A 26,928-nucleotide genomic window follows, 5' to 3' on the forward strand; every position below is an offset into this window, starting at 1 on the left:
TAATGTACAGCATGGTGGTTTTAGTCAATAACACTGTCTCTTATTTGAAAGTTGCTAACAAAGATCCATCTAGTCAAGGCTATGGTTTTTCCAGTGGTCATGTATGGATGTGAGAGTTGGACTGAAAAAGCTCAGCTCCGAAGAATTGATGCTTTTGAACTGTGGTGTTGGAGAAGACTCTTGAGAGTCCCTTGGACTGCAAGGAGATCAGCCCTGAGTGTTCCTTGGAAGGAATGATGCTAAAGCTGAAACTCCAGTACTTTGGCCACCTCATGTGAAGAGTTGACTCATTGGAAAAGACTCTGTTGCTGGGAGGGATTGGGGGCAGGAGGAGAAGGGGATGACAGAAGATGAGATGGCTGGATGGCATCACCGACTTGATGGACGTGAGTCTGGGTGAACTCCGGGAGTTGGTGATTGACAGGGAGGCCTGGCGTGCTGCAATTCATGGGGTCGCAAAGGGTCGGACACGATTGAGTGGCTGAACTGAACTAAACTGAACTGAAGAGAGTAAATCCTAACAGTTGTTACCACAAGAAAAAAAAATTGTAACTTTGTGTGGTGACAGATGTTAACTAGACTTACTATGATGATCATTTCACAATATATACGTATATCAAGTCATGATGTCCTACATCTGAAACTGATATAATGTTGCATGTCAGTTACATCTTAATTGAGTGTAGGTAGGCACTGGACAAGAGGCTCATTCCCATCAGCTGCAATTCCAGCCCAGGTAAGCCTTATGAAAATCAGTGAGGAGAACTTGATAGGAGGCCTTGATGTCAAACTCCCCTCATTTAATTAACTCAACTAACTCAGGCAGGCCTAATGTTAAGTGAGAAGCTTGCTTTCTGGATCATGTGAACAGTAAGTTCATTTTGTTCTTATTTTCCTCTCTACGCTCTTTTGTATTTTTCATATTTTCTACTTGGGCTCTGAACTGAAACAAAGAAGAAAGGAAAATATATAATGCTTTTAACATTTCTTAAATGTTTTAAAAACATTTTTTAATCTGAGTCAATAAAACAAAGCATGAGTTTTTCCCCTTGAAGGTTTTATGTGCTCTGGAGAAGTTGACAAAAAAGCAAGAATGAAGGTAAGTTTTAAAACACATGGCCAGGGTCTTCCCTGGTGGTCCAGAGCTGAGGACTCCATGCACTCACTGCCAAGGGCCTGGGTTCTATCCCTGGTTGGGAAGCTAAGATCCCACAAGCTGAACAGTGTGGCCAAAAAAATAAAATAAGAACAAAACACATGGTCAGGATCAGTGTTTACTCAGAAGAAAAGTAAATTCATATAACAAGACACCTTTTCAACAATCATTTTTCTGCTTTCTCCATTTTACACTGCTGCCAATTTACAGACATTCGAGGAATGTAAGTAGAAAGATCACTTTGCTGAAACATTAGTTTTCTTTATTACAACATGAATTACCTTCATGTCCACTGTTGGGTCACCTTGAAGCAGTGTCCACTCATACTGGATGATGGCGTGGTCATCTGTGCTTTCTCGGCCATCCAGAATCACGCCATCTGTGGGCAGATGCAAAACCACATCCTGCCCAGCCTTGCTGAGTGGAGGCTCGTCCTTTTCTGTGAAAGAAAATAAATAATTCATAGGAGAAATGATTCCCTATTTTTTCTCATTTATTATGAGAGGTATTTTTGCCAAGAGGATGTATAGCAACTGAAAGTTATTTTCTTATTTTCATTGCAATAAATTAAATCTGGAAAGTTAAGGCAAGTTCTTGGATTCACATAAAATTCACATAGAAATTCTTGGAATCCAATTTTCATCTAGGAAAACAGAAGAGGTTCATAGCTTCTTACTAGTTTTTGTAAGGGAAGCTGATACAGAATTTGAGATATCCTAAAATATTAATAGCAAACAAGTGTGTATTGATATTTAGCTTTTCTCCTTCATAGTAATTCTGTGTCCACTAAATATTAAACATGATGGACAGCTGCTCCAGGGATGGTTGATAGAAGCCATCAGATACAGAAAACATTCTTAAGAGCAGAATTGTGGATATTTTACATGATTTAAGCATCCTATTAGTAAACTTATGCAAATGCACATATATTTTGATGAAGCTTAGTAATTTCTTTTTTGATGTGGACCATTGTTAAAGTCTTCATTGAATTTATTATAGTATTTCTTTCGTTTCATGTTTTTTAGCCATGAGGCATGTGGGACTTAGATCCCCGACCAAGGATCAAACCTGCACACACACCCACTCTCCCCCCTCCACCCCCCCCCCCCCCCCCCCCGCATTGGAAGGTGAAGTCCTAACCACTTGGCCACCAGGGAAGTCCCCAAAACTTAGTAATTTAGCTGGGAAGAAATAACTCTGCAGGCTTTTGTAATACATCCTTCTTGGCATCCACTATTCCACTATCTCCTTCCTCCTCTAGCACCAAAACTTGATCTGAATTTTGGGCTGGACTTCCTTAACTTATTTTGAATGATGTTGTTAAGACAGTGCTCTCCTTATGCGCAGCTGAAGTTGCCCCACAAGCAAACTTCTAAGGGCCAATCCAGATACCCACTGCCTTGAAGAGGAAAAGTTAAAGTTTTACATATCCTCCTTCTCCTGCCTCTGTAACTCAGCTTGCCCCTTGCAAAGTCTAGATCATATAGGTCACATAGTCTCAGAAAGTGGAGACTTGGAATACTAGGAATTGGAGCTTATCTCACTCACCCTTGTTCTGCTCTTTGCAATCACTCGGCCCCTGGAAACCTGCTTAATCATGCCTGTTCAGGTCAGGCATCCCCCTCCTCATGGTGACCACTGTTCCCCCACATGAGAAACCCCTTAGTTTAAACCAGCCTATTAACAGCTAGTGTTGCCCACTAAAGTCTGTCTATAAAAACTCCATAATCCCTTTGTTCGGGGCTCAGAGCTTAGAGTGTTAACTCCTCTGGGCCCGCTGGCGTAATAAACCTGAGTTCTCCAACTCTCCAAGTGTGGTGCTTGGTTTCTCGAGTACTGGTTTCTGCAACAGCCTGACATTTGAAGCTAGCAGTAATCCTATTATTTTCTCAGACTGCAAGGAGATCAAACCAGTAAACCCGAAAGGAAATCAACCTTGAATGTTCATTGGAAGGACTGATGCAGAAGCTGAAGCTCCAATACTTTGGCCACCTGATGCAAAGAGCTGACTCACTGAAAAAGACCCTGATGCTGGGAAAGGTTGAGGGCAGGAGGAGAAGGGGACAGCAGAGGATGAGATGGTTAGATAGTAACACTGACTCAATGGACATTAGTTTGAGCAAACTCCAGGAGATGGTGGAGGACATCCCACCATTGCAAGCATGGATGGCATGCGGCAATCCACGGGATCACAAAAAGCTGAACATGACTCAGCGACTAACACAAGGAATCAGCACATTTGCTGTTGCCAAAGGGTACATATTCCTATTGAGAAAATGAGTCCCATTTTTACAGTCATTTAAAACAATGAGTAATCAAATTATGCCACATAAGCAACCCCTGTCTTAGAAGACAATTGGTCTATTTTTTACCCCTTGAGCAAAGAGCCAGTGCCTGATGACTTTATTCTGCTTCTCTCAGGGAAGCAGAGAGATGACAACTGCTTTACTAATAGGCTCTCTTTTAGTTTTATAGAGAACTTTCCTTTGCTTCTGAAAGGTTCATCACTTTCCACGCAATGGTTTACATTACAATTCTGGAATCTTTTGTGCCTTGCTAGAAAGCTTGTGGGATCTTAGTTCCCCAACCGGGATTGAACACTCGGCCATTGTGGAAGTGGAAGAAGAGCAGAATCCTAACCCCCGGACTGCCAGGGAAGTCCTAGGCCCTGAAAGATTTACCCAAAAATATTTAAGATGGAAAAATCAGATAAGCTTGGAAATACTGCACATATTATAAAACTAGTCCTGGCCCTCTTGGAAGAAAAAAAAGTCACTGTAGTCATTTACTTTTCTTTAGGGAAGCTTAAAGATATGGTTTATGAACACAGTGAAATCTTCATATCCTCTAAATTGGTCGTTGTATCAGAAATAATAGAATTGTATTTCCTCCTCAGTTTAAGTCCAGGCAAATTACACTGTATAATGTATTTAAAAATAAGTCAGAGCTGGGACTTCCCTGGTGGTCCAGTGGTTAAAAAAATCTGCTTGCCATGGAAGGGGGGACATGGGTTCAATCCCTAGTCTGGAAACTAAGATCCCACAAGCAGTGGGGCAACTAAGCTCATACACCACAACTACTGAGCCCTAGAGCCGGAGAGCCAGAGCTCTGCAACAAGAGAAGCCACTGTAATGAGAGGTCCATGCACTGAAACTAGAGAAAGCCCACACGCAGCGATGAAGAACTAATACAACCATAAATAAACACATAGTAAATAAAATCTTAAAGATAAAACAACCCAGAGCGATTTGGCTTAGGCGACTTAAGCCAGAAACAGGTCTTAAAAATAAACAAACGACAACAAAAAGAGGAAAGGAGTGTGCTGTCATTCAAAAAAAAAATTGACTCGAAGAACAAGCTTAAATGTCACTTTGAGTTTTTGTTATAAAAATGCAATAAGCCAATGTGAAGTACTCTGGAAACACTGATTTCTTTTGAAGATTAAGCATATTTGGTATGATCCACAGAGATGAAATAAAACTCATATCCATCTTGATGGAGCATATCAAGGTGGTACTTTATGCAGAGAGGTATATTAACTACTCTGATTTTCTATATGTTGCTCTGAGCAATGCCTTATTGACAGGAAAGAGGAATCTGGGTCTTACTGCGTGGGCACCAATAGCCAAGGCTGAGGATGTGGAAGTGGGGCCAGCCAGACTAAGAGAAGAGGCCTAGATATTAAAGGTCAAAATCCATCTTGATTTTTCTGTTTGTTTGCTTTTGTGACTTTTTTCTTCATTGTGCATTTTTCTTAATTGCAACATGTCAAGAAAAAGTTATTTACAACCCCAATATGATTGTCTTCATTTTTGATGTCTATTGTTTGTCTTTCCCCATCTGAGCTGCTGATAATAGCAATTAATGTTGGTGATGGCGGTGTTTAGCTGGTCAGTTGCATCCAACTCTTTACCATCCCGTGGACCATAGCCCGCCAGGCTCCTCTGTCCACAGGATTTCCCAAGCAGGAATACTGGAGTGGGCAGCCATTCCATTCTCCAGAGTATCTTCCTCACCTAGGGATCGAACCCGGGTCTTCTGCATTGCAGGCAGACTCTTTACCACTGAGCCACCAGGGAAACCCAATAATAAGTAACAGATGACACCACCCTTATGGCAGAAAGTGAAGAGAAACTAAAAAGCCTCTTGATGAAAGTGAAAGAGGAAAGTGAAAAAAGTTGTCTTAAAGCTCAACATTCAGAAAACAAAGATCATGGCATCTGGTCCCATCACTTCATGGCAAATAGATGAGGAAACAGTAGAAACAGTGTCAGACTTTATTTTGGGGGGCTCCAAAATCACTGCAGATGGTGACTGCAGCCATGAAATTAAAAGACGCTTACTCCTTGGAAGGAAAGTTATGACCAACCTAGATAGCATATTGAAAAGCAGAGACATTACTTTGCCAACAAAGGTTTGTCTAGTCAAGGCTATGGTTTTTCCAGTGGTCATGTATGGATGTGAGAGTTGGACTGTGAAGAAAGCTGAGCACCGAAGAATTGATGCTTTTGAACTGTGGTGTTGGAGAAAACTCTTGAGAGTCCCTTGGACTGCAAGGAGATCCAACCAGTCCATTTTGAAGGAGATCAGCCCTAGGATTTCTTTGGAAGGAATGATACTAAAGCTGAAACTCCAGTACTTTGGCCACCTCATGGGAAGAGTTGACTCATTGGAAAAGACTCTGATGCTGGGAGGGATTGGGGGCAAGAGGAGAAGGGGATGACAGAGGATGAGATGGCTGGATGGCATCACTGACTCGATGGACGTGAGTCTGAGTGAACTCTGGGAGTGGGTGATTGACAGGGAGGCCTGGCGTGCTGCGATTCATGGGGTCACAAAGAGCCAGACACGACTGAGCGGCTGAACTGAACTGAACTATTTATTGGGTGATTTCTTTGTACCAGGCATCACATGAAGCATTTTTTGAGCCATAAATTCACCCAATTTTCACAAGTCTTTGAGGAAACTAGGTCAGATTGGCTAACTTAGTTGCCTAAGACCACACAAGTGATGAATTTGTCACTTGAGATGTCAGCTCAGATCTGTCTAACTGAAAGGCTCCACTTAACCCAGTATATTTTGGGAGCACTCACATGTATTCTAGTTACAGTAAAGATAAAGTTACATCCTGAATTTAGCCTAACTTGTTGATGTATTCTTACTTATTGACATTTATTCATATATCCTACCATTGCTTGTGTCACTATAAACTTCACAGATGTCACTTTAAGTCCCTAGCCTCTACTACTTGACATTACTTTGTTACCAATTTTCTTCATCATCATACATAATGCCACAATAATTTTTTTGCTCATACTTTAGCATGGATCATTTTCCTTAAAACGTATCTCAGGAGAATGAATATGTTAACGTTCTCTGATATCTTTCTTGATTGATTTCCAAAAGAGACATTTCAATGTACACTTTCAAGGACCATGTATGATTATAAGTTCTCCACATGCATATCAATGTAACTCTTCAGTAAACTTATTATTGCCAGTGTAATAACAGTGCATGTGTGTGTGCTAAGTCCCTTTAGTTGTGTCCGACTCTTTGTGACCCTATGGATTTGTACTCTGCCAGGCTCCTCTGTCCATGGGATTCTCCAGGCAAGAATACTGGAGTGGGTTTCCATGCCCTCCCCCAGATCTTCCTGAGCCTGGGACTGAAAGAGTCTCTAAGGTCTCCTGCATTGGCAGGCGGGTTCTTTACCATTAGTGCCACCTGGGAACAGTAACCTGGTATTATCTGCATTTTTCTGATTACTTCTAAGGTTGAACATTTTTCCATGTTTATCAATTAAATATCCTCTTCTGGAAACTGTATTCATATGCTTTACCTACTTCTCTTTGTTTTTCTTACTAATTCACAGAACCAGGTCTCCTGCATTGCAGATGGATTCTTTATCAGCTGAGCTACCAGAGAAGCCCCTGATTCACATAAGCTTACTATTAATATAATAAATACACTGGTCTCACACCTTCCCAGACTTCTATTTGCAATTTCTTTTGTTTCTTGACATAATGAAGTTTTTTAAAAACATGTGTATACTACATCCTTTCTCTTTGTGATCTCTTTAATTGATTAGAAAGTTATCTCCCCCCAGATGTATAATAGTGACTTTATTTTCTTCAAATCTTCCATGTATGGAGTAACCTATGGCCTAATTTTTAAAAAATTATTTAATTCTTTGACCCATTTGGAATTTCTGTGTGATCAGAGTTGCAGGTCTCAATGTATTCCCACTGGTTATCTCAATAGTATTACATAATTATTTGCAACTCCTTTGTGATATTTATTTATAACACAAAAGGGAGAGGTTGAAAATGTGAGAAACATGCAATAGGTCAGGCACTCATGGAGGGATGAGCTTTGAACCTTCCCAGGTCAGTTCTTTCCTTTGCCCTTGGAGTAGATGAGAGAGAGGCCGGGGGTGGCTATGCATGGGTTTACAGAGGGGATGGCAGAGCTCTGTCCAAAACTGACTTTCCCTAATACAGATGCAAGCCTGACTTCTCAGATTACCCAGCGTTTGCCCAGAGATCCTGGTTTTCAGGCTGAATATCCAGTGGAAAGAGCATAAGGGTGCTGGCCCTTGAGCTCTTGGAGACTGTATTCTCTGGGTCCTCTGAGGTCCTAACCGCTCCACTCCCTCCTTCCTGCTGCTTCTCACTTTCATCAGAAAACATAGACCCCCAGGTCCTCCAGTCAGCCACACAATTCAGCCAAGGTCCCATAGTGACATCAGGTACGTGGGAACCGCCTTTCTAATTCACAAAGCATGTCCACCCTTGATCCTCATGACAGCCCAGCTGGGAGGCAAGGCCAGCACTCAAGTCCTAAGAGGATGAGCAGGGAACCTCATGGAGAAGAGCCCGCTCTCAAATTCAGGACTCCCCTGCCCTGCCCTTTGCACACGACTGCAGGAAGATTGCGTCAATTCAGCACACCTCTCTCTCCAGCATCCTCCACTCCTTCCCACCTTCTCCCATCATCCCAGGTAGCTGCTTAGTCAGTCTCACCCTGGAAACTCAACTGAGGGCATCTCTGCTTCCAGGTGTCCTGATGCTGTTGGAGAAAGCATTCAAGTTGCCCCAGAATACAGCTCCACAACTCACAGAGCACAGCTCACGACTCACATAACACAGCTCACAGCTCACAGAACACCGCTCACAGCTCCACAGAACACAGGTCATAACTCACATAACACAGCTCACAACACATACAACACAGGTCACAACTCACACAACACAGTTCACAACTCACACAGCACAGCTCACAACTTACAATGCATAGCTCCACAAAGCAGGTTCTATGAGACCTTTGGACAGGTTACTTTCTCTCACCAAGGCTTCGAGTACCCTGGAGATTATGAGAGAACCTAGATTTGGAAAGGACAGATTTGTGAGGACAGAGTGAGTTCATGTGTCTAAGGAGGTTATAGCAGTGCCACTTATCAAACTCAATAAATGTCCACAAAGAACAGGGCTGATGGGGTCTGCTATAACAACAAACAGGGCTGATGGGGTCCGCTAAAAATGTGAACTGTGCAGTTCCACCTGGCCTCCTGCCCTTTTTTCATAATCCTTGTATTCACCTCAAATGGACCCTAAAACATCTGTAAATTTCTAAACCATTTTCATGCTCCTTTAGCCTTAAACTACATGTGCTCACAGCTTCAGAAAAACAAAAAACATTCATGAAGGAACCACTTAGTCTCAGAAGCACAGGGAACTTCAGGAGGTTAAGGATGTAGGCAGGAAAAACACAAGATCTTTGACCTCTCTGCAGACAGAATGAGGGCATTTGGGCCAAGCAGCACCCTTCCATGTTTCCATATTCCTGGGATCCAAAGAACTTGTGAGCAGAGCAGCTCTTTTCCTGAATAACGACCAAGCCCAGTGGTTATCTGGGTGTACCCTTGAGCATCTCCAAAGTGAATTACTAGACAAACTTCCCCCCGCCCCTGCCCAGAGAAAGGAAGGTCAAAAAAGGAAGTAGAAGAAAAAAGGATTCAGAAACGTCTACAATAAACTAAAGTCCCCCCCACCCCCCATGGCAGATATATTTTTTCCTTGTTTCCACTTTCCTGTTTCCACTGGCTTATAAGAAAGCTCCATTTGGCAATGCTGGTTTCCTCCAATTGTGCAGTGAGAAGGGAAAGGGATTTTGTTTCATTGGTGCTGGGATTTATTTTTGAGTCCCTGCTTGGGCAGAGGAAAGCTGTGTGTGAAACAGCCATGGGTGGGCTCAGGGATGTAGGTGAAAGTGCTCCCGACTCCACTTCAGGGAGAAAACTTTGGGGTCCTTTGCAGTGTGTGCCTTAAGGCCTAGAAATCTCAGGTGACCTTGGATGTTTATTCCACTGGAGGTGGGAAGGCAGGTGGGCCATTGTGGTCACAGATTTCCAGACCATTCTTTTTGGACCTAAAGATCATTGAGACTCCAGATTTCCAAAGTGGCTGAGGCTATGCCCCTCTAGTCTTGTTATGATTTCACTTTTGCATCATCATAAAGCAAACAGCAACAGAGTGCAATCAATCACACTCAGCTGAACACAAGCAGGCCCAATCAAGGTTTTATTTCCTGAGACCTTATCTCCACCTGCCATATATTTTTTTTTTTGCCTCCTGTTTAGGTCTTAATTCTCATTCTGATCATCCCCAGAATAAAAACCATCAAACAAAAAGCATCTTTTTTAGCTCCTCTTCAAAAGAGAGGTGCTTTAAATTTTATTTTCAATTAATTGAGTTCCTTTTCTCCCCACTCCTTAAAAAAGAGAATCATAGTTCATAGGAAATAGTTAGACCCACTTCAAAATAACCTGACCTATTCCCTTCCGAATTTTGTCTGATGAAAGCAACTTTAGGTGGAATCATGAATCCTGAGAGCCAAGCTAAGAAATAAGGGTGATTGCTATGAGCAATCTGGCAACTAATTAGATTTTGTTCTTGTAATTACTTGACACAGACCATACCTTATAAGAACCTCTGAGAATAAAATAGACTTTCCCCCCTGAAATTTTCTCTTCCGTTAAATCAAATTTCTGTGAATCTTTTCAGATCAGTATTCCTCCCTAAGTTAAGAAAAATTCCAGAAGCAGTCCACCGTGCCCGCTTCCACCCAATCTACTAGGGGTTTCTCAAAAAACATCCCTAGGACTGAGACATCAAAGCCGGATGTTTCATTTCTGACTTGACTGAGGAGGGCCCAGCGGTCCTGCCTAGGCAGGTTTCCCAGACGCAGCCACCAACAGGTACAAGGGCAGCGACAGCAGGGCCCAAGCGACCAGGCCCGGGCCTCGGGTGGCGTGCTTACCCAGGCGAGGCGAGGCCCGGGTGAGGGCCGGGGCGCCGGCTTGCAGGCCTTCCTGCTCGCCCTCTGGGGAGCGGCTGAGGCTGTAGCTGCTGTAACCTCGGTGCAGCGCGAACTTGCAGACGCTGCGGCCTCGCCAGGTGCAGTTGAAGAGGTAGCAGCCGAGCGCGGTGGCCGGGGGCGCGGGCCGCCGGGGCAGCTCCACCACGGCCACGGAGCAGTGCGGCTCGAGGCAGCAAGCTTGCAGGCACTGCCGCCAGTCCCGCACGGCCGCCGGCGCGCGCAAGAAGCTGGCGCCGGCCGCGATCGAGTCCTTGGTGCGGATGATGGCGTCGGGCCTGGCCCTGTAGCCGCCGCCCCCGGGGCCCGGGCAGCCTTCCTGAGGGTCGCGGCCCGCGCGCAGCTCGAGCTCCAGCTCCTCCTGCGGCCTTTCCTGCTGTAGCTGTCGGCGGAACTCCTCCAGCAGCTGTTCCACCCCCGAGAGCTGCGCATGCAGCTCGGACAGCGGCGCGGAGGGCGAGCCGGCCGCGCGGCCACCGGGCAGCCACAAGCACAGCAGCAACAATCCAGGCAGTGCCCGGCGCGGCGGCGGGCGCCTGCGCCCCGAGCCCGCGCTCTCCCGGGCGGCGGAGGCCATGACGGGTGGCGGCGGAGGAAGTGAGGCGACGCCGGGCGTCAGAGGGCTAGGGAGAGGGAATACGGGTGAGCGCCGGCCCCGGGGTTCTCTGGCGCGGCCGCGGCGGGCGCTAGGCACCGGAGACCTCAAAGCGCGGCCTCCCCGGGGCCCCGCTGCGCCCCCAAGGCCGCAGGCGCGCAGTCGCCGGCGGGAATCGTAGCGGCTGGAGGCATAGCCGGCCCGCCGCCCTGGCACCTCTCCTTGTCCCTTCCCGGAAGTCCGGGCGCGACAGCGACTCTCTGCCAGGAGCCGGGGAGCAGATCGGCAAGAAGGAGGCCGCGTCTACGGGATCAGCACCCGGAGGTGAACAGCGGCCGCGGGAGGTGGGGCGTGTCAAGCCCCGCCCAGCCCCGCCCCTCCGGGCCCGCCCCCCGCAAGCTCGGGCCCGGTCCATATTCCCTTTTTTTTTTTTTTTGTGGGCGGGAAAGGTAGCCGTCAGATATGCAGATGACACCACACTTATGGAAGAAAGTGAGGAACTAAAGAGCCTCTTGATGAAAGTGAAAGAAGAGAGTGAAAAAGTTGGCTTAAAGCTCAACATTCAGAAAACTAAGATCATGGCATCTGGCCCCATCACTTCATGGCAAATAGATGGGGAAACAGTGGAAACAGTGGCTGAATTGATTTTTCTGGGCTCCAAAATCACTGCAGATAGTGATTGCAGCCATGAAATTAAAAGACGTTTACTCCTTGGAAGGAAAGTTATGACCAACCTAGACAGCATATTAAAAAGCAAAAACATTACTTTGCCAACAAAGGTCCGTCTAGTCAAGGCTATGGTTTTTCCAGTGGTCATGTATGGATGTGAGAGCTGGACTGTGAAGAAAGCTGAGCGCTGAAGAATTGATGCTTTTGAACTGTGGTGTTGGAGAAGACTCTTGAGAGTCCCTTGGGCTGCAAGGAGATCCAACCAGTCCATCCTAAAGATCAGTCCTGGGTGTTCATTGGATGGACTGATGTTGAAGCTGAAACTCCAATCCTTTGGCCACCTGATATGAAGAGCTGACTCATTTGAAAAGACCCTGATGCTGGGAAAGATTGAGGGCAGGAGGAGAAGGGGATGACAGAGGATGAGATGGTTGGATGGTATCACTGACTCGATGGACATGGGTTTGGGTGGACTCCGGGAGTTGGTGATGGATAGGGAGGCCTGGCGTGCTGCGGTTCATAGGGTTGTAAAGAGTTGGACACGACTGAGTGACTGAACTGAACTGAAGGTAGCCGTGGGAAGAAGGCGGTGCCCCAGAGGGGCCTAGTGCCTCCCCTACTGGCCTCCACTTCTGGGCGGGCATTCTGGTCCAAGTATGCTGGGCTTATTATTATTTTAATTAAAAAAATATTTTTGTCAGTTAATAATTTATTGCCTTTTGACTCCAGGTGCACTCTTCAGTACACCCTTGGAGATAAACAAAGGACTTCTTTTAAATCATTATTTTTTTTTCTAGTAGCAGAGAGAAGACATGATTTTATGTTTTACCTTTTTTTTTTCTTGGAGTATAATTGCTTTACAATATCGTGTTAGTTTCTGATACACAGCAAAGTGAATCAGCCATATTTCAGTACATGGAAACAAGCCAAGTGTCCATTGACAGATGAATGGAAGATGTAGTACATATATATAAGGGAATATTGTTTAGCCATTTAAAGGAACAAAATTGGATCATTTTTGAGATGTGGATGGACCTAGAGTCTGTCAGACAGAGTGAAGTAAGTCAAAAAAAGAAAAATAAATATCATAAGTGAAAAATAAGTATCATATATTATATTATATAATTAATTAATATATTATGTATATAATATATTTATTATATATTATAAATGTATATTTATAATATATTATAGTATATAATATGATTATATATAACATACATAATATAATATATTAATTATTATATTATATTAATAATTATATTATAATTATAGAAAATATAATATATTATAAAATATAATATATTTATAAATATATTTATATTTTAACATTTAATATATTTATATTTATATATTATAATATATATTATATTTATAATATATTTATAGTATAATACATATTTATTATATATTATAAAATAATATATAATATATAAATAAATGATATAATTAATATATTATAAATAATAATTATATTATATGATTACTTATATTATATTAAAAATAAATATCAGATTATAACATCATTATTAACCAGCCAGATCTGCTCCGTTGTCTTCCCAATGCGATGTGGGCTCCTGGAGAGGAGGGGAAGGGTGACTCCTTGTGATCTCAGGGCCACTCTAGAGAAGGGACATGCTCAACTGGGGAACCATCTGGCACCATCTTCAGCCCTTCACCTCCAGTGTCCATGGTTGTTTTCACCTTAGCTCCCCAAGATGCTCTTGGTAACAGAAGACAGGCAGTGCTGTGAAACGATACACACAGAGTTGTCACATTCATTCAATTTTCTACAAACTTAACTAGAAATTTGAGCACAGTCGCTTAAGGGGAGCTACAAAGTTCACTCTACGATGCACACAGAGGCCTTTAGCTGAGGTGTTATAAGATTGAGAGGAATTGTTTTATGTGACCTAATAAAGTATGGGCTACTTTATGACCTATACCCTATGAAAAAGTCCAACCCAAGGAAGGCTACACCTGAAAGTTCTAGCTGCTTGTAAGCTGCTGCTGTGTCTCATTTATTTCTGAGTCCGTTTCTATTGATTCATTTTTCTCATGATTATGAATCACATTTTCTTGTTCCTAGCGCATCCAGAAATTTTTTTTTTTACTAGAAACTTGAGGATTGTGAAATGTACATTTTTAAATGTCTAGATTTTTAGGAGGGTATGAATAAATGACTGGATAGGAAAATAGCAGTCTCTGCTGTAATTTATTTTCACAGCTGAGAGTTAGAAACCTATTGCTTTCAAGTAAAGAACAGAGTAGGAGGTGAAATTGGAAACTAAACATAGAGAAAAAAATAAAAAAGCTCATTTAGTATTTTTTGCCATTCTACGAAAAGGAGAAAATTTAAAGGTGTGTGTGTGTGTGTGTGTGTTTGTATATATTTGAGTGATGTTGAAGCTTAAAAAAAAAAGATCTCTTAGCCCCAAAGGCTACGTCTGGGCTGTAGCACTTTGGGCTGCAGTTTCTTCCATTGTGAGATATTTACCCCACATGACTGCAGCCACTTTCAGATGCCCTGAGAGTCACATAAACTCCAGTTTTGTTTAAACCTCAGAGCTTGAAAAAGCTTGCTATGAGGAGAAAACTCCACATGTAATAAGAATGGCTCCAGAGGTATCATCAAACCTAGGACTTTCCTGGTGGCTCAGATGGTCAAGTGTCTTGCTTACAATGCAGGAGACCTGGGTTCGATCCCTTGGTTGGGAAGATCCTCTGGAGAAGGAAATGGCAACCCACTCCAGTACTCTTGCCTGGAAAGTCCCATGGACAGAGGAGCGTGGTGGGCTACAGTCCACGGGGTCGCAAAAAGTCGGACACGACTGAACAACTTCACTTTCATTTTCATCATCAAACCTTCTAAAACTAATTATTATTATAATGATTAGTATTAAAAATCAACATGTATGATGATATATAATAAGTAACAATTGTATATGATTTCCTGGTTTGCAAACACTTTCATACACACGATATCACACAACCTTCACAAAACTGTTAGATGGACAGGTGACCTCATTCATCTTGGAGACAGTGAAGACTCAGCACAGAGGGCAACCCACATAGCTTCTAAGGGTGGGGCCGGTGGGGGTGGGTGGGTCTCTCTGTGCATATTCCTCACTTCCTGCCTGAGCTGCTGGACAGACCTGGGGGAGAGCTGGGAAAATCTAGGATGGGGGGAGGGGCAAGAGGAAAAGCAGGAAGGGGAGGAGGAAGGTGAAGGGAGAAGAAAGGATGAGGGAGCGATTGGGGACAGTGAGGGGGACCCAGCCTGGAGAGGGCCAGGCAGAGCGCTCGTGGTAGAGGGTTCGAGCCCAGCCTCCCCCTCGCCCCCCCACCCCTCCGCCGCCGCCGCCGCCTCCTCCCCACCCCCCGCCTCTCCCCCCCCGAACCCCCCCCCGCCTCTCCCACGCCTCTCCCCCCGCACCCCGCCCCTCCCCCCCCGCCCCCGCCTCGCCCCAAGTCCTGGCAGCCAGCCTCTCCCCAGAACCACCCGGAGCTGTGTGTGGGCTTGAGACTGCAGCAGGGCCCCCTGTCTTGGGGGAGGACTCATCAGAGTATGAGTGTGTGTGTGTGTGTGTGTGTGTGTGTGATAGAAAGGGGGTTGTGCCTGAGAGGAGAAGGGCAGAAGAAAGGAGTGTGTATGGTGGTGACAAACTTATTTGTGATGGGGAAGGTAAGTGTGAAGAGAGTGAGGGACCACTGGGGAGAGTGTGTTGAGTGTGAGGGGAGCAACTACAACTCATTAGTATGTCAGGACCTTGGGTGTTTGATGTTGTGTGTGTGTGTGTGTGTGTGTGTGTGTGACTGGACAGGTGAGCCTGGGACAGAAGGGGAGTGGACAGTATGTGTATGCAGAAGGCCTGGAGGGGGATGCCCAAGGGGACCCAGAGAGGAGAGAGACAGTGAAGGGAAATGGCTGTGAGGGGGAAGTTTCTGGATGGCAGTGGACATAGATGGGAGCCTTCTGTGTGGAATTTGTGTGAAGCAGTGTGTACAGACAGTGTGAGGAAGCCAGGGTCCCTGTGGGAGGGGAGCCCAGTGTGTCTTGGCAGAGAGTGGAGAGTGGGGAGGGCAAGCAAGCAGGCACTTGTGTGTGAAAGAGTGTGTGGTGGGGGATGGGGGTGTGCAAAGTGGGGAGAGGGTGTGAGGAGACCTACATGGAAAATATCTCGAGGGCTTCTGTGCGCAAGGGTGGAAGGAATATAAGTGAGAAGCATGAAGTGTATGAGGGGTGTATGAGTGTGTGGAGCTGGAGAGTCAGGGTGTGGTGTGGGTGACGGAGGGCAGTGTGGAGTGTGAGGGGGGTGGTGTCTGTGACAGTGGGGGCTGTGAGAAGAAACATGGATGGGGAGTATGGGGCCAAGGGGGGTGATGGCTGTTGTTGGAGCAGTTGCCGTAATGACTGACTTCCTCTGGCTCACCTTTCCTTGGCCTGGACTTTAGAATAAATTAACGGGCTTATTCCTGGCCTTAACCTGGAACTGAAGTTATAAGGGAGCCAAAATTGGCAGGGATAGTAAAGAAACTGACACCCCCATGTCACTTCCTTTCAATCTTTTTTTTTTTTTTCCAATCTTTTTTTCTTTTAGCTTGGAAATGCCACACAAGAATAGCTGCTTGGGGACAGGTGTCAGCTGGGGTCACCTGCTGATGCCTCCCCCAGGCCCAGGGGTTGAACTGCATTCCCTCCTTCAGTTTCCAGTCAGCCTGGAGCCTCTGAGCAATTGTATTCCCTTCAATCCCCTCCTGCCTACAAAGCTCACGGGGAGGGACTCCTGGGGGTGCAACAGGTGGGAGTGGGGACACCAACGGAAGTAGGTTTTTGTGTGTGAAGATAAGAGTGTGAGACACTGAACGGAAGTGGAGAGGTCGACAGCGGTTGGTGGCGAGGGATGGGCAGTGTGGGGCAAAGATGGGATGTGGAAATGAAGCAGAAGGAAGCGAGGGGGAGGGGGGTGGAGGTGGGGGGGCGGGGAGGTGGGGTGGGGGCAAAGAGTCGGACACGACTGAGCGACTGACCTGAACTGATATCTTATATCCCCAGGACCTATTTATTTTGTAGCTGGATTTTGTACTTTTGCTGCCAGTCACCCCTTCCTCCCATCCTCCCCAAGCCCCATCTCTGACAATCATCACCACTCTGTTCATAATATTTGAGGCTTTTTTAAAAAGTTATTTTTGGTTCCACACAAGTATGATAATATAATATTTGCCTTTGTCTTTCTGGCTTATCCCACTTAGCAAAGTGCCTTCAGGGTCATTCAGTGTTGTCACAAATGAGAAGATTTCCATCTGTTTTATGGATATGCCTTATGTGAATATATATATCTCTCTCTAACTTTTTCTCGACACTCATCCATTGATGGAGACTTAGGTTATGCCATGTTTAGTGCTGCTCTCACTCCAATCTGTCTGTTGCTCATGCCTTGGGTTCTGCTGTCTCCACCTCACCCCACGTGAGCCCCTCCCAGAGTGAGTCTGGTTTGAGTCAAGCCTGATTTTGCTAAATCCCTTTAGTGTCAACAGGCCATAAAGCTGGACTTGGTGTGGACTTCTGTCCTTTCCCACAGGCTTTTGGAGGTGAGGAATTATCAGAACTCAACACTGCGCTTGCCTAGTAACTGCTATCATGCAATATGGAGCCCTTTTCCTGGTTAATTAAAAAAATTTTTTTTAATTGGAAGATAACCTGGAGAATTCCATGGACAGAGGAGCCTGGTGGGCTACAGTCCATGCGGTCGCAAACAGTTGGACACCACTGAGCAACTAACACACACACACACAAACACAACTGCTTTACAACGTTGTATTGGTTTCTGCTGTGCAACAATGTAAGTAAGCCATAAGTATATATATAGCCCCTCCCTCATGAATCTCCCTCCCACCCTGTTCTGATTCATTTTCTGTGTCACTTGACAAGGCTGAGGATGCCCCTAGAGCTGGTAAAACATGATTTCTGGGTTTGTCTGTGAGGGGGTTTCTGCCAGACATTAGCATGAGAATGTTCACAGAGAGAGCATGAGAGTGGTTTTGTATGAAGTTGTACTTTAAAAGTAAAGTAAAAAGCAAAGTCAAGTCGCTCAATAGTGTTCGACTCTTAGAGACCCCAAAGACTGTAGCTTAACAGGCTCCTCCGTCCATGGGATTTTCCAGGCAAGAGCACTGGAGTGGCTTGCCATTTTCTTCTCCAGAGGATCTTCCCGACCCAGGGATCGAACCCAGGATTCCCGCATTGTAGGCAGATGCTTTACCATCTGAGCCACCAGGGAAGTCCAGGGAAGTTGTACTTTAGGTGTGTTCATAGGAAGGGGGCGCTCAGGGCTTCCTATTCGTCCATCTTGTACCTGCTTTTGTGCGATCAACGATCTTTGATGCTTATTGTAATTGTTTTGTGGGCCAGGACCTGTGCCCACATTAGATGGCAAACGTAATCCATAAATGCTGTGTGTTCTGACTGCTCCACTGACCTTCCCTCCCCTCATCTCTCTCTGTGTCCTCAGACTTCTTGAGTCCCCGAGACACACAATACTGAAATTAGGCCAAAAATAACTTTACAGTGGCCTCAAAGTGTCCTAGTGAAAGGAAGAATCACATGGCTCTCACTTTAAATCCAAGGCATGGCCAAAGCCAGGACAAGCTAGAAGACAGGCCATTTGCATCAGTTAATCAAGTTGTGAATGCAAAGGAAAAGTTCTTAAATGAAATCAAAAGTGTTCCTTTGGTGAACACATGCATGATAAAGAAGGAAAATTTACCACCAAGGGAAAATGGTAAAATTGGTTGAAAAAACAAATCCTAAGTAGGATGGTCATCAGATGTGGTAACAGACATGATATGGTACATCTACTGTGTCACTGTGATTGGACACCAGCTTTGGGATTCCTCCTGGTCTGAACTCCTGAGAGTCTGAACTCCTGAGGTCTGAAGTGAACAGCATTCTCTGCCATCTCATTTTATGAACAACAAATTATATGTCAGTAAAATGATAGCTTTTAAAATAAATAAAATCAGTTCCAATCACCAAGAAGATAATTGGTAAATAATTTCTAAAGCTAGAAAACTACATTCCAAGGGAGAAATAGCTTCAGGACCTGTATAACTTTGAGCCAGCCTTGTGTGAAACTGTCAAACTGAAACTCTCCTAGGATCTTCCAGTGGTAGTTGATTAGCCCCACCAGCAGGATCATTCAGTAATGGATTCATCACTGAATGAGGCAGAGTGCCCACTGAGACAGAACTGGACCAATTCTATAAAGATAAATCACAGTTTTTTCATCATGTGCTGTGTGTGCTTAGTCTCTCAGTCATGTCCAACTCTTTTTGATAACATGGACTACAGCCCGCCAGGCTCCCCTGTCCATGGGATTCTCCAGGCAAGAATACTGGTGTGTGTTGCCATGCCCTCCTCCAGGGGAAATTCCCAACCCAGGGATCAAACCCAGGTCTCTTGAATTGTACGTGAATTCTTTACCGTCTCAGCCACCAGGGAAGCAGTTTTTTCATCATACTCACTCTCAAAACATAATATGGAACAAAAAAAATTCATCATCTCTCATTAAAAGATTTGTATTAAAAAATATGCAAACTATGCAAACAGCAGGAGATCAAAGGCGGCCAAGCAAAGACTGAGTCCTGAGGCTGACAGAGCACCTGTTGGGGCTTCCTGGGAGCAGCATCACCTGCAGAAAAGAAAGAAGGTGTTGGCCCAGGAGATTGAGGAAATTCTGTCACTATCCTGGGGCTGCCCCTCCCCAGCCCCCCTTTCAGACCCGCCCTCACTGAGGGGCTTCTATGCCCTCCACCCCCACCCAAGGCCCAGCAGCTTCTTGTCACCTCCTCCTTCCTTCCTGCATCACAGAGTCACCCCAGGCCCTGACATCCCCTGCTCAGGCTCAGGACTGGAGCCAGTGAGGAATCAATCTGCTTCCTTTACTCAGGTCCGGATCCTCCCTGAGGGGGTCCTAAAGGACCAGGGATCAGGTCCCAGGAGGAGGGGCCTTGCTTCCTGACAGCCCTGGGGGGCTGCAGGCAAACCTCCTTCCTTTGCGCCCCTCTAGCCTCTGAGAAGCACCCGCAGCTCTCAGGACTAGGGTCCCTGCCCACATCTGTTCTTGGTCCCCCCAGCTGGGCGCCTCCACCCCAGCTTAGGCCCACCCATCCCCAGGCACTTCTGCTCAAGGCAGGGCGGCTCAGTGATGGAGGCTCTGGGTCCCCAGGAGGCTGGTGACCTGCAGGCCACACTGAGTCACAACTGCTGCTGCTTCAGGAGCACAGGCCTGGCCTCAGCCCTTCCCACAGTCTCTGCTGTGGGGCTCCTGCCTTGCCTGCGTGACCCAGGCCACCTCCTGTGAGAACGGGCCTTTGGAGTTGGGTCTGCAAAGGCCTTCCCACCCCTTCCTCCTGGGATGAGAGCCCAGCCCCTCTCATCTTGGCCCCTGGGTGGGTCCCCTCCCTGCTGACATATCATGTGGAGCCCCCATGCTGCTCTCAGCCCCCGTGAGTCCTGCCCTCGCCCTGAGTGCCTGCTGTTCTCACATCACCTACTGGGGCCCTGCCAGCCAGCAGTCTGTGCTCAGTCAGGGGACTTGGCTAAACCCTCTTAACTTCAACACGCCCCCAGCCACCCCCCACTTCCCACTGTCATTTAACAGTGAAGACCTTTCAGAACTGAAGCCAGAGCTTGTCGAGTTCTGATCTCAGGTGATATGGGGTCTTATTCACCTGCTGATTTCCACGATGAGGCGGTTCAGTGAGGGCAGGGGTTGGCTGGGATTCACCTTCCCCATCCCACACCAGGCCCTGTGCCCCTGCCTTTCCTCCCTCAGTACCTGCTCCTGGAAAGGACTCAGCCTAGGAAAACATGATGAAACTGGTGAGGACCACGGGGAGGATCCAGGTTTTGGACTTGATGGCTGTGGCCATGGACTGCACTGTCGGGGGGCCTGTGGTCGGTGATGCTGCAAGGAGAGTTAAGAGTGAAGCCCTTGTCCAGACCCCAAACTCGGCAGATGCCTCCTCGCCCCCCTGACTCAGAACCCCTACTGTGCAGACTGCTTACACCCATCACATGGAGGCCCCTGTGTTAGATCCTGAGGCGAGATGGGGGGAAAGGAGGAGTGCAGTCCTCACGGGGGCTCTGACAGCTAATGGGGGAGCAAGGTTTCCAACACAGCCACTCAGTCCTGCTGTGACATCAGAGACATGAGGATGAAGTCCTCGGGAGCTGACAGCAGAGGTGGTATTGACAGTTTTCCCGAAGTGGAATTGGTGACATTTAAAAGAAGATTTTGGAAAGAGGGTACAGTGAGAAATAAATCCCAGAAATCAAAAAGACGTCTACAGGATTTGGATCAGCAAAAATCTACGTTCAGTGGTCCAAATGCCTGTGCTGTGAGGAGAGATGTCAGGAGGTGGAAGAGGAAGGAGGATGACAGAGCATCCCGGATCATTGTTCTCCCAGGATCAACTCACTTTTTTAATTTATTTTTTTACATTCTTTTATTTTATTTTTATTCATGACCAAAACATTGTTAATTGGGGTATAGCCAATAACAGTGCTATGATAGTTTCAGGAGAACAGTGAAGGATTCAGCCATAGATACACATGTACCCCTTCTCCCCTAAACCCCTCTCCCATCCAGGCTGGCACATAACACTGAGTAGAGTTCCATGTGCTATACAGTGGGAGCTTGTTGGTTATCCATTTACAAATAGCGGTATGTACATGACCTTCCCAAAGTCCCTATCTATCCCTTCCCCTGGGTAACCATAAGCTTGTTAGTTCTAAGTCTGTGAGTCTCTTTCTGTTTTGTAAGTTTTCTTGCACTATTTCTTTTTAGATTCCACATATAAGGCATGTCTTATGATATTTCTCCTCTTTCTGACTTAAATCACTCCGTATGACACTCTCCAGGGCTATCCGTTTCAGGAACAGCTCACTTTAGATGGGTCACTTTGCCAAAACACACACACACAGACACACACAGACACACACATGCACACACAGACATTGGGTCCATATCACCTTGAGTGGACTACCACTTCCTTATACTCGTCTCACTTACCTGAGGTCTTCAACATTTTCTCCCAGCACACCATAAAATCCTGAAGCCAGGCCCGACAGTCTCCCATGGAGACCTTCTTGAAGAAGTCGGTCACAGCTCTGTCATTCTCCCACTTCTCTTTAATCTGTCTCCCTCTAGAATGATCTATTGTCCAGTGCCCATTCTCTGAATCAAAGCGGAGGCACATTTCTCCATTGAAGCCGAACTGCCAGGATCCACTGATGTGTCCATCTTCTTCACAACGGCACGTCATCCTGCCCTGCAGGGTCAGAGGGTCTGACCCCATCGAGGAAAAGAAAGAGCTCAGGCTCTGGACTTGACAAATTCTTTGCCTCACCGTGGTCCACCTTCCCTGGGCCCAGAAAATTGGCCCTGTTCTCTCCTCCAAGGCCTGCTCCTTCCACTGGACTACTAGGGAAGGACCAATACCCAATTGAATTTTTTACCCATAAACAATGGATGCAGGCTCTTCAGTATTTGGACTTCCTAACTCACCCCTGGACTCGATGGACATGAGTTTGACTTGATGGACATGAATTTGAGCAACCTCCGGGAGTTGGTGAAGGACAGGAAAGCTGGCGTGCTTCAGTCCATGGGGTTGCAAAGAGTGGGACACGACTGAGCGACTGAACTGAACTGAATTGAACTCACCTCTGGCCGTGTGTTTCTCCGGTATAATGTCAGGAAATTGCCCCTTGAGGAAGTTCCCGATGTCTGTCAGTGTTTCTGTCTGTGTTTCCCAAGTGTGTGTAGTTTTCACCTCCTCTCCCAATGGACTTGTGGATTGGATCTTGGTGCCACCACAGTGATAGGAGAGAAAAACATTCCCATCGACCTGGCCTTCAACCACACACCATGGCTCTCCAGGACTGGGGTGAGGATCGATGGTGAAATTGTAGCAAAGAGAGTGAGCGTCTATGAAGGAAAATGCAGGTGAGGGCAGGTTTTGGAGAAGACCCATTACCTCCTCCCCCAACTTATGTGAGAGCAGAGGAAAGCTGCAGAGCTGGGTTGGTAGAGCAGGAAGGCCCCCCTGCCCCCTAACACCACCTACAGGCTGAGCAAGCGGAGAAACCACATAACATTATCTCTACTCTGCTCATAAGGCCAACACAGAACCCAAAGCTGCAGAAAGGAGAATTCACAGGATTTAGCAAGGCCAGGGAGATGCTGCTGATCTACCACTTTGATGGGTCTTGGAATCCTGGAGAAAGGCCTAGCCCACATGGCATGAAAGAGAAAATCCAGAACTTCTGAGGCAGGTGGTAGAGAAGGGGATTAAAGGCTCAGAGAAGTGAATGTGCCAGGGCGGACATGGTATGAAAGGGCAGGAAAGTGTGCAGTCCACCAGGCTCTATGTCGCCCGAGAGAAAGAATGGATGAGAAGCATCTCCAACAGCTCAAGGGTGACTTTTGCTGAAGGTCAGGGACGGTGGTGGGATTGGTGTTCCTGTGTGCTTCCCGCAGGAGTGAGGATGGAGAAGGGGAAAGAGCTGATGCCAGGTGGAGTGCTCTATGTCAGAAACAAAGCAGATGCAGCGGCCAAAGTGACCAGAGAGCCCCACTGTAGCCAAGACTTACTGCAGAGAGTACCACGCTGGCTCATAGCACAGGGCGATCCTAAAGGCAAAGAGAAGAGCAGTGAGCCCTGTTAAAAACTACATGATTGAAAGGAAAAATTATGTAAAAAAATAGAGACAAACACAAGGCTGGAAGTTCAGGAAACTGAGTGCAGACATCCCAACAAAATGTCTGGGTCCTTTGTGCAGTATCCAGCACTGAGTCAGGTCTTATATTCAGAATCCACTACTAGAGACAGAGATGCCAGGCTTCAGCAAGGAGGGGCCTCCTATCACCACAGCAAGTGCAGAAGTCCTTCTGGCCTTTGGAAGCCACACGGTCACTGACTGGGGTAAGTGTACACTTGGCAGAGAAGCCACCCCACATTCATAAGGACCTAGAGTGGGACTGTCATCGTGTCCAGCAGTCTGAAACTTCATCACGGCCCGCCTGTTATTACTGTGGTGCCTGAGATCTGTGGTAAGGAGTACACACCTGTCCCACGTGCTGCCCACAGGAGTGTCACCCATTCACTGGTCCTCATAGTGCTCATTTCACATCCATTGCATTTGCAATATGAATGAGAAATCTTCACAGTTAGTAAATAACCATGCTGTGAGGGCTACCATAGAAGCGATTTCCAAGTTCACACTTCTGACACTGACCTTCGTCCCCCAATAGAACATGTAAGCAATATCATATTCTGGAGAAAATGACAGAGAGGAGTACCAATCTACAACCCTCCAGGGCTGCAGGAGTGTCATCCCTATCCTATCTCCATTTAATTCCCAGTGTGGCCATAGATTTCTATAATTGTACATATGACATATTTCAGGCTCTGCAGACCATAGTTTTCTGTTACAACTGCTGTCCTAGCACAAAAACAGTCACAGACGAGTGGTGAATGATGATTTGCTTCTTGGGCAGATGACCCAGCAGAACCTGTGACGTCAGAGGTATCTGTGGTCGGAAAGGTGCTATGTGCCGAATATGGCATTTTACTTGGAGGTTCACAACACAGACCCTTTATGTCCTGAAGCAAGGCCATGTGATTTGCAGTGGCGAATACTACAGCATTTCAATGTGGCTCCTGGTATGGTCCTGGGGGCTGGTGGAGGTGAAGCCTCTGGTCATGAAATGTCAATGTTGTCTATCGTGATCTGGGCTTGTCAACCCCTAGTTATTAGTTCAGATAGACCAGCCACCATAGGATTAAAGCGATATGGTGGTTTGGCATAAGAAGGGCCAGAGGCAACAAATAAGAGAGAGCAGCAGGTGGCTTAGGCCTGACATCAGAATTGTTGTAGGACCACTATTCCCTGGGGCCTGCTCCTGTGGCTCAGCGGTATGGAATCCGCTTGCAATGTAGGAGCTGGAGTAGATGTGGAATCTGTCCCTGAGTGAGAGAAGACCCCATGGAAGAGAGCATGGCAAGCCACTCCAGTGTTCTTGCCTGGAGAAACTCTTGGACAGAGGACCCTTGTGGGCTATAGTCCATAGGATCACAAAGAGTTGGACATGACTGAAGTGACTTAGCATGCACACACTATTCCCTGCTCATGCCTGAGGCTTCGTGCAGTATCCCCTATATCTCCATGGACCAAGGAGGCCATTCTAGAGCAGAGGGGGTCAGGGGACAGTAGCCCATATCTGCTGGACCCACACTCCTTTCACAATCACACCACCCAGAACCTACAAGGTAGGACAGAGCAAGTTTTTGGTTCACTAACAGGCAGCTAAGGCATCCCTTGCACTAGTCCCTAGGGGAGGAGTCATCTGTTACTGTTTTGTGACCCAGGGCAGTCACATTGTTCTTTTGCTTTTTTCAGGTCGTCTTTTCCTGCTCTTGTAGCACAAATGTGGAGATGCATAACGCACACAGACACCACATGGCCTGTCGAGACCAACAGTGTTACTCTCTGTCTTTTGAAGAAAAGGTTCTCCAACTCCTGTCTTAAATATAGCTATAATAGGCCACTGTATCCGTAGTCTCAGGGAATATGAATGTGGGACCAAAGGGTAGAAGTGGGGGTGCCCGTCCTCACCCTCGTGCCCTGTGTCACACACTTTGGCAAACTCTTCTCCCATCTCTCCTGCTTTATGTCCTGGGGGCTAGGCTGGGAGGCTTCTGCTGGGGTGAATTCTCAGGCAAGAGGACAGGGTGCCAGTTGACAGAGGGCAGGTTTAGGATCCCTTCACAGATGGGAAGTTGTTGGAGGCCCTGACGTTCTTTGGACGGGGAGGGATATGGAAAAAATAGTGTTGTAACCAAGCAGGACTCTAAGGAGGCTTCCTAGGACAGACTCCAGCCATCCCCCAGCCCCTCCCTCCTGCGCTGGCCCCCACTTCCTGCCCAAGTGGCGGACTCCACCTAGACCCTTGCCCATCTCTCGCCACCTCTCCTGCGGCCAATGCAACTGGTCAGACTCCACCCAGCCTTCCCCTGAACCGCGTGGGTTCGGTCCCTTGGAAGCGGTCGCCACCTTTCCTACACCCGCTTCAGTGACTCCGAATTCCGGACGGGGGAGCAGGGGGCGCTGCAGCAGCATTTCGTGACGCCGACCTGGCTCTCACGTCTCCTTGCCTTCCCTCCCTTCCTGCTGGGATTGATTTCTTTTTCACCCAGATCTTGTCTTTTCCCTGCAGGGGGACGGCAACCTGCCGCGAGTGGGGGCGAGGAGCAGGAGCCCAGCAGGAAAGAAGCGCACGGAGCTTTAGAGCCGGGAGGCGGCCCCTCCGCGGCGTTCCCCGAACCGCCTCGGACACCCCATCCCTCTCGGGTCTTAAGGCCCGGTGTCCGCTCCCCGCAGGTTAATCCCCGAACTCACCGCCTCGCGCCGTGCACAACCGGAAAGCCACGAGTAGCACCTGAGCCCCGAAACCAAGACGCGCTCCGGGGCCAGCCTTCCTGTCCATCACCACGTGGAAACTGGTTGGATCCGACCTTGCAGGGAGCTATTTATACGAGGGCTAGCCCCGCATCAATCCATTCTCCGCCCCCTCACTGACGCCGGTCAGTAGCCGCGCCCTCCTGACTCACTCCTTTCAACTCCAGTCCCTCAGCCGGTGACTTTTCTCCTCCAAGTCATTCTCGCCCCTCAACCTTCCTCCTCATTCCCGCCTGCAGTCTTCCTGCGGTGGTGGTTTACTCGCTCAGTCGTGTCCGACTCTTGCGACCCCGTGGACTGTAGCCCGCCGGGCTCCTCTGACCATGGGGATTCTCCAGGCGAGAGTACTTCAGTGGGTCACCATGTCCTCCTTGGGATTTTCCTGACCCTGGGATCGAAGCCGGATCTCGTACGTTGCAGGCAGAGTCTTTACTGACTGAGCTTCGAAGGAAGCCCTGCTTTTCTTAAAAGACTTAAGATTGCCCCCTGCACTGCCCCCGGCCCCCCCACCCCAAAAAAGAAACAACCACCACCCCCACCGGAAAACTCTGCGGATCTCTTGAAGGGCCTGGAGAGAGCCCTTAAGTGTATTGTCGTCAGCAATATATT

The 26,928-nt window shown here is 47.1% G+C and overlaps 2 protein-coding genes and 1 long non-coding RNA gene across 5 annotated transcripts in view; 1 reads left to right on the forward strand and 2 right to left on the reverse strand.

The window, feature by feature from the left end:
- Positions 1–11,387, reverse strand: part of LRP11 (LDL receptor related protein 11) — a 57,174-nt gene extending 45,787 nt beyond the window's left edge. The window contains exons 1-2 of one of the 2 annotated variants that reach the window (XM_055535930.1): positions 10,475–11,376; positions 1,438–1,595 (exon numbers count right to left, since the gene is read on the reverse strand). In XM_055535930.1, coding sequence (XP_055391905.1) covers positions 1,438–1,595; positions 10,475–11,108 — 792 coding nt within the window. In that variant the 5' untranslated portion in view covers positions 11,109–11,376. Of the gene's footprint in view, positions 1–1,437; positions 1,596–10,474 lie in introns of both variants that reach the window. The other variant, XM_055535931.1, reaches the window with a different exon arrangement.
- LOC129620142 (uncharacterized) lies at positions 4,719–7,136 on the forward strand. Its single transcript, XR_008698402.1, has 2 exons — positions 4,719–4,843; positions 7,029–7,136. It is a non-coding gene; the product is annotated as an uncharacterized LOC129620142 (long non-coding RNA).
- Positions 11,388–19,357: 7,970 nt separating the features above from the next.
- On the reverse strand, positions 19,358–26,363 carry LOC129619468 (UL16-binding protein 1-like). 2 transcript variants are annotated; one of them, XM_055534700.1, is made up of 6 exons: positions 26,260–26,363; positions 23,453–23,491; positions 22,523–22,786; positions 21,872–22,147; positions 20,636–20,764; positions 19,358–19,486 (listed from the first exon to the last, which is right to left on the reverse strand). In XM_055534700.1, exons 1-5 carry the CDS (start codon positions 26,345–26,347, stop codon positions 20,658–20,660), a joined length of 774 nt encoding a protein of 257 aa, XP_055390675.1. In that variant the 5' UTR covers positions 26,348–26,363; the 3' UTR covers positions 19,358–19,486; positions 20,636–20,657. The 2 variants fall into 2 exon arrangements, with proteins under 2 accessions (XP_055390675.1, XP_055390676.1); XM_055534701.1 differs by lacking the exon at positions 23,453–23,491 and having other exon boundaries at positions 26,260–26,360.
- Positions 26,364–26,928: the final 565 nt, after the last annotated feature.

This window comes from Bubalus kerabau, chromosome 9 (genome assembly GCF_029407905.1).
Source record: "Bubalus kerabau isolate K-KA32 ecotype Philippines breed swamp buffalo chromosome 9, PCC_UOA_SB_1v2, whole genome shotgun sequence".
Lineage (NCBI taxonomy): Eukaryota > Metazoa > Chordata > Mammalia > Artiodactyla > Bovidae > Bubalus > Bubalus kerabau.

Excerpts from the sequence above, each read along its gene's own strand:
- LOC129619468 (XM_055534700.1), bottom strand. The coding sequence starts at position 26,347 with ATGGACAGGAAGGCTGGCCCCGGAGCGCGTCTTGGTTTCGGGGCTCAG. Across the intron at positions 23,492-26,259 it reads GTTGTGCACGGCGCGAGGCG|GATCGCCCTGTGCTATGAGC; the intron begins GTGAGTTCGGGG and ends CTTTGCCTTTAG. Across the intron at positions 22,787-23,452 it reads CCAGCGTGGTACTCTCTGCA|ACGCTCACTCTCTTTGCTAC; the intron begins GTAAGTCTTGGC and ends TTTCCTTCATAG.